Genomic DNA, 6741 nt, shown 5'->3' on the forward strand with positions numbered 1-6741 from the left:
CTTTCGGTTGCAAAATTATGTAAATGCATACACACATGGATTAACGTTATAGATAAGAGACGAGAAGGAGAAAGTAAATAAGAAATAGACAGAAACTTAATGTAAATGTACCCAAAAAGAAATGAGGAAAATTGCAAGGAATAAGAAACAAAGAAAACTCTAGAATTTGGGGTTACGTGGCGATATTTACTTCATATGATCAAACTTTTGGACTTGTGTTCGGCTGAATCTTTAAGATAAATTGAGAGCAATTTTGTTACTTTAAATTATATGATCCAACCAAAGGATGGTGAGTTAGATAGCACCAGGCTGGATATCCTAACAACTTTAGCACTCACCTCTTTATTCTTTTGCTATAACATTTTTTTTTTTTTTTCAAAATCCTTTTTGTGGGTTTTACTTCACATAAAGAGAAAATTTGTCGCAAACTAAGTGGCGCAACTTTTATTACGTGATAATGAAAGTGCATTTGAATATCAGAATAGTTCGAACACCTTGATTTAAAATGACTTGATCTATGAACGTATAAATTTGGGACTGGATGGTTACTTTCACCAAATATTGGGGGTCTAAATTTGCAATTTACAAAAAAAGGGCTTATCTTCAATGTGGGGGGAAAAATGAAATAGAGGTTGTGAGCTTCAAGAAATATGAAAAATCTATCCTATTCATATCTTCTATTTTTCTCGTGTCTTTCTCTCTACCGCATCTACATTCACATCACTCTCCGCCCGACAGTTGCTCCCTTAACTTAAAAGCCATGGCTTCCATGGCTGCCAGACAATTTTTCAACTTAAAGGCTGTGAAATTTTCACCCCTTGGCTTTTTTCCCCGGTCACCTGTAATATTTATTTCCTCCAATAAGACTGTTCAGTTCCTAAGTTTTGGTGGTGACTTTTCTAGCAAACTTAATCTTACAGCAGTCCCCAAGGCATCACCAGATGGCATTTTGCCTATTGATGATGAAGACGGAGTGTCCTTGGGAACCTTGAAACTGCCCTCCAACACTGACCTTTCAAGATTTGAATCCTTACTCTTTCAGGTACTTTGAGTTTTGAATAAAATTAAATTAGAGTTCAGTTATAACACAGGCCTAAATGTTGTAATTCTTGATTGTTCATTAATATAATTTGACAGTGGGCGAACAGTCTTTGCCAAGGTGCCAATTTGCCTATGCCAGTGCCTCTGAAGGTCAGTATCGTTTATAATCTATCTTCATAATACTTGTTTCTTCACCACAATAAGGTCTTTTTCCCAGCCACTTTGTGATCATGAAGTAGAGTGAGTGAGTCTTGCTTCCCAAATTGCTTGTTAAGTAACTGTTTTGCAATTTTCACAACAGGTCGACAAAATTCCGGGTGGAGCTAGACTTGGGTTTATTACAATTGGAGACGGAGAGACTGAGGTTCTTGTGTACATAGACTGCTTAGTTTTTCCAGCTACTGAGAGTTCTGGTCCAGTATTTCGGGCCATAAGGAATGGACCCCAGAAAAATCAGTCTCCTCCTGGAGAGCCAAGAATAATGAGGAGCCTTCTAGATGCCCTAAAGAAGTCTGTCGAAATAGCAAGACTTTAAAATATATTTTCTTTTTGCTTCGATACTTGGTCGAATGTAGTCATCTTTACTATTGTATAATGTAATGAAATGCATATCTATTTCATCTCAGGTAATTTATTTTTCGGAAAAGACTACTTGTCCAAGACCTCCCTGTCCGTCCAGGGCCCATGTGGCCTTAGACGTACAACACCCCTCTTATTTCCCTCGATAGTCTCAAGAAATGGCCCGAACCCGAAGTATCAATAATTTATTGGATCATAACTTAAGAAATCCCAATAATAATATTCACTTTTCTAACTAAAAAATAAGATGTATTCATGAGCGTTAACTCTAATAATTAGCAAAAATAACTTGAACTTTTCAGATCCATACTTATGATAGACATGAACAGTTGTTTCCTCTGCTGTCATTCTATTGAACTTTTCATCTAATAATTATCCATGTCACATTTACTATGTCACGATCAATCCCTTAATAATGTTTATTGTAATATTTTATTCCTCGATATTTCTTTACTTTGTAATATTTCTGTGCCTTGAAACATTAGTCTTGTAAAATATCCCAACTTAGCAGATAGCACATCCGTTTGTTGGCCTATCGCATCCTCAATGTGCAGCTCTTTCTTAATGTTCTGATTACAAAAGAATTATTCACACCTAATACAAAACATAATATTTTATCCAACTTCTATCTACTATTACACCTGTATCTTGTTCGTATCATTTCATAATTTCACTAGAGTCCCAAAAAATCACAAAACTTATCATCCTTAGATTCATAGGCCTATTTTTAAGAATTATCAACCATTCTAATCACTTTTTAAAATCCTCAAAGATCATGTTATATTAACTAAATAGTCATGTTATATTTCACATATTCAAGACCATAGAATTACTAGCCTAAAGTGGTATAGGAATACATATTATGGCTGAATCAAAATAAATCGGACGAGTTATTACCAAATAAACGTTGTCTTCGATTCGATTGCACCATGAACAGAAATTGGTTGAATTTAAAGTAAAACAATGACAAATGAAATTGCAGGTAATCCAAGAATGTAACATTTAAATATTATAAAATGCAAATTAAGTTCACAATTTGACAGTTTGGCCGAGTGGTCTAAGGCGCCAGATTTAGGCTCTGGTCCGGAAGGGCGTGGGTTCAAATCCCACAGCTGTCAACTCATCTTTTTCATTAATTATTTTTAATTGCGAAACATTTTTGCCATTATAAACGACATCGTTTTTAATATTGCAACTTATTCCTTATCTATCTTCAATTAGACATTTTCTCTTCCAAGTTCCAGTGGACCAATTCAACGTAAAATTGTAGACTGGTTACACTTTGCTGCTGCAGAGAAATGAGGAATCATCTCAGCAAACCCTGTCTAACCCACGTATTGAACCGGCTTCTCTCATCTCCGATCTCGGTCCCCCACCGGTCCGGACGATCCCTTCGAACCTTAGCCTACGAAGAGTTGAAATCCCCTCCAGAAAAATGTCATAATTTCACAGCATTTATACTCCACGGCCTCCTCGGCTCCGGTCGAAACTGGCGTTTCTTTTCCCGTTCCCTCGCTTCCGCACTCTTGCCCGCCCGTATGTCCCCTTACTTCTTATAAATATAAATTCGGTATGCATATGATATCTATGATTCAGTTGCATACACCGCGAAAGGTAGAATTTTTTAATGAATTTTGTATTTTTCATGTTGGATTATGTGTAGAGTGGAGGATGGTGATGGTGGATTTAAGGAATCACGGAAAGTCGGCTGAAATTGAAGAATTATTGCCCCCACACGACCTGGAAAATGCGGCCAAGGATCTGGCAAATTTGGTTAAAACTGAAGGGTGGGATTGGCCTGACGTTGTTATTGGGCATTCCATGGGGGGCAAGGTTGCTTTGCAGTTTGCTCAAAGTTGTGCTAATGGGGATTATGGGGATTCTGTTCACTTGCCCAAACAGGTAGTCTAGTTTGATCAAATCAATAGATTCTTGGATCTATACCTTCCAATTTATGTTTGTGAGTTTACATTTTCTTGAAAAATTTACTACAATATCTGGCACGTCTATGGTCTTGCAAGAGAATTCAAAGCATTGGTCACCTGGTTTTTGTTTGACATTTTTTTGGTTTCCGATTTTTATTCGAGTTTTTTTAGTATATTTCAACATTGATGAGCTGGATTGAGAAGGTATAATTTTTCTAACAGATGAGTAAACTGTCAAATAGCAGCTATGGGTATTGGACTCTGTCCCTGGAACAGTGAACCGCAAGAATGGTGACGGTGAAGTGGAGAAAGTTCTGGAGACCTTGCAGAGTCTACCTTCAACAATTCCCTCTCGGAAGTAAAGTCTACCAAACCATATTGTTACTCTCCTGCATTAATACAGTTGGTTTTGTTCTAGTAGTGGCAAAAGCAAGGGGAATGGTGGGATGCTTGAACATTTTGTTGCTCGCTTTTAGTCAAGCCTATCATGGCCATTGTTTATTACTTTATTTCATTGCTGATTAATGTCTAATAGGTTACTCCGTTGATATAAAATGTTAACCTTTATCCCCAAATCGATTAATTTCTTTTAATTTTTGGTGTGATCACTGCTCTTTGATCTCTTTATTCTATATCCTTAACTAGTTAATAATATCTAGTTTAAGTGGTAATGGTTGAATCACTCGTCCGTGAGGTCTCATTTTACCATTTTGTGAATTGTTTACTTCGTTATTATTTCTGGGCCTGCTATTATGTGGGCTTCTAATCCTTGTTCTTGTCCTCTATAACAATATAACATATGAATAAACATGTTTTTACTTCAAGCAAGTATACATTATATATTACTGTAGTTCTGTTGTCAGTTACCAGGATGACATGCTGTTGCTGTTTAATAAATGCAAGCAATCCAAGTAGCCTGAATGTTATATCTCAGTTGGCACTTAAAAGAACTGAAGGAAGTGATGAATTTGTCAAGGGAACTTCCGTCTAGATTCTTTAATTGTCAATTTATAATGTGCATTACTATGCTGATGCCATTTTTTCGCACCTTGAATTTTACACATAGAATAAATCATAGCTCTGGTAATGGTTTTTTATAGACAGAAGGTAATAGATAGCTCTGATTTTCTTTTCTTTAGGATTATCTGTGGTGAGTCTTCCCCATCTGATAAAACTCGTGCAAGTCAAAACCTTTTGGTATTTCAAGTGTTTATATTATTGTCCAAGTTTACATGTGTGTGATGTAGGTCTTTGTAATAAGCTAAAGTGAATAATGTATTGTAGGAAATTTCCTTTTTGTAGTATTGAGGGACTCGGGAGTACGAGTATCAAATGAAAATTCAAAACCTTTTTGTAAACTTTTGGTTTCTCTTTGTTATGAACCCAATGAAGTGAATGAGCCACATTTGGATAGCATAAATGAGTTATGACATCACAGTATACACATGTATAAGTAACACCATGTTCCATGCATTACAATCAAGAAATTGCATTATTGTTTCGGATGTAGAGCATATAGTTAAAATGCGCAAGAATTTTTTGCAATTGAACCATTGGTTACCTTTATCCTTTTGTCATTTTTGATGATTTTGAATTGTGTTCTTTAGTAATCCGTTATTGATTGGTTACTATGTTCCTCTAGATTTTAGGACTAAAAACCTCATTTTCTAGCATTTTGTGGTAAAGGTATCAATTCATGACCAATAGTGTGCTTTTATTAGCTTTATTTATTTATTTTCACTATTACAACCATATCTTCTTAATTTCACTTTTGGCACATATCTTCCTTTTTTAACTTTTTGGTCCTATATCGTGTTCTCTTTTGACCCCCGTATGATTATTAATTACATTTTCTCCTATTTTATATTACGTGTTTATTTATTCTTCCCCAACATTTTCCATTCTTTCCCATTCCTTTTCATCTAAGAAACTTTATCTTTTAGTGTAGAATGTTTTGAGTTTACTCATTTGGTAATGTAACAAGTCTCCTTGCTCGCTTCAGATGGCTGGTGGATCACATGCTGAAGCTTGGGTTTTCCAAGTCATTATCAGAGTGGATTGGAAGCAACCTTAAACAATCAGGAGAAGAGCAGACTTGGGCTTTTAATCTTGAGGGCGCTGTTCAGATGTTCGATTCTTACAGGTAATATAATTTAATTCGTTTGATGTGGCTCTATTGCTCAGAATATAAATGATATTAGATAGTTTGCATTTTCCCGATCTGACTGCACTTATTGTTAATGACAATCATAGGGTAACGGATTACTGGCCTCTGCTGGAACATCCACCCAAAGGCATGGAGATAGCCATCGTACGTGCTGAGAACAGCGACAGATGGGACTTAGATGTCATTAAGCAACTTGAAAGCCTTGCTACTACTAAAAGAGTGGATGAAACTGAAGGGAAAGTTTCGGTTCATGTTCTGCCCAATGCAGGCCACTGGGTTCATGTGGATAATCCTAAGGGACTTCTTGAGATTGTGGCACCCAAAATTGCCTCTTTGTCTTAGTCATTATGGTCATGGCTTCTAGATTTCTACAGCTCAAAGCAAACATTGGTTTAGTGCAAATACCATTCATTCCAGTACATTATATTAAGCTATTAGCTGGGTTTGGTGAATAGTGATGTTTTTACCAGGGGTTTAAACTTGAGCCATGCTTAATTTGATTATTTTTTAACTGTCTGCTAGCTGCTTCCTCTAATCCTCTCTAGTAGTCATCTTGTTCTTTATAAATACCATTGGTTGAAAATGAGGGAGAGTTTCTCGATGCTGTCAAATACTTGAATCCCTCAAAACTTTGTTTATCATTAAGAGTGACAATGAGTCGAGTACTCCATTTTCCATCCCCGCCTTGCTAGGGATTTCTTTGTCCCGTCGGCAAAGATTCCCAATCACCGTTTATTCTCCCGTTTATAATTTTTTTTTTAATTATAATTTCAATATCGATTAAATTAACCAGTATATAATACAAATTCTAAATTACACTGAATTATAATTTATAAATTATTAAAATAACTTTAAATTTATAGACATTCATTCTTGTTTTCAACCTTAATCCAATTCCCAAAATCCTCGAATTATACATACTTGAAATCTCGATCTTTTTGAAACCGTAATTATTAATTCTAGAATCATGCTACACAAATATAATTGTTGACATGCGGGATAACCGAACACTCACACCTTGAGGATTGG

The 6741-nt window shown here is 35.8% G+C and overlaps 2 protein-coding genes and 1 non-coding gene across 3 annotated transcripts; all 3 read left to right on the forward strand.

Moving 5' to 3' along the window:
• The first annotated feature begins 648 nt into the window (after positions 1 to 648).
• On the forward strand, positions 649 to 1671 carry LOC111403100. Its single transcript, XM_023031479.1, has 3 exons — positions 649 to 1042; positions 1138 to 1191; positions 1343 to 1671. The coding sequence occupies exons 1-3, from the start codon at positions 761 to 763 to the stop codon at positions 1574 to 1576; spliced, it is 570 nt and encodes a 189-aa protein (XP_022887247.1). The 5' UTR covers positions 649 to 760; the 3' UTR covers positions 1577 to 1671.
• Positions 1672 to 2658: 987 nt separating this feature from the next.
• Positions 2659 to 2738, forward strand: TRNAL-UAG. Its single transcript has one exon. It is a non-coding gene; the product is annotated as a tRNA-Leu (tRNA).
• Positions 2739 to 2837: 99 nt separating this feature from the next.
• On the forward strand, positions 2838 to 6298 carry LOC111403101 (protein ABHD11). Its single transcript, XM_023031480.1, has 5 exons — positions 2838 to 3156; positions 3284 to 3522; positions 3791 to 3903; positions 5548 to 5688; positions 5799 to 6298. The coding sequence occupies exons 1-5, from the start codon at positions 2919 to 2921 to the stop codon at positions 6052 to 6054; spliced, it is 987 nt and encodes a 328-aa protein (XP_022887248.1). The 5' UTR covers positions 2838 to 2918; the 3' UTR covers positions 6055 to 6298.
• Positions 6299 to 6741: the final 443 nt, after the last annotated feature.

Source organism: Olea europaea, chromosome 11 (assembly GCF_002742605.1).
Source record: "Olea europaea var. sylvestris chromosome 11, O_europaea_v1, whole genome shotgun sequence".
NCBI lineage: Eukaryota > Viridiplantae > Streptophyta > Magnoliopsida > Lamiales > Oleaceae > Olea > Olea europaea.

Bases quoted from the DNA above. Each gene is read 5' to 3' on its own strand.
- LOC111403100 (XM_023031479.1), top strand. From the start codon at position 761: ATGGCTTCCATGGCTGCCAGACAATTTTTCAACTTAAAGGCTGTGAAA. The intron at 1,043-1,137 runs GTACTTTGAGTT...ATAATTTGACAG, and splicing joins TTGAATCCTTACTCTTTCAG to TGGGCGAACAGTCTTTGCCA. The intron at 1,192-1,342 runs GTCAGTATCGTT...TTTTCACAACAG, and splicing joins CTATGCCAGTGCCTCTGAAG to GTCGACAAAATTCCGGGTGG.
- LOC111403101 (XM_023031480.1), top strand. From the start codon at position 2,919: ATGAGGAATCATCTCAGCAAACCCTGTCTAACCCACGTATTGAACCGG. The intron at 3,157-3,283 runs GTATGTCCCCTT...GATTATGTGTAG, and splicing joins TTCCGCACTCTTGCCCGCCC to AGTGGAGGATGGTGATGGTG. The intron at 3,523-3,790 runs GTAGTCTAGTTT...GTCAAATAGCAG, and splicing joins CTGTTCACTTGCCCAAACAG to CTATGGGTATTGGACTCTGT.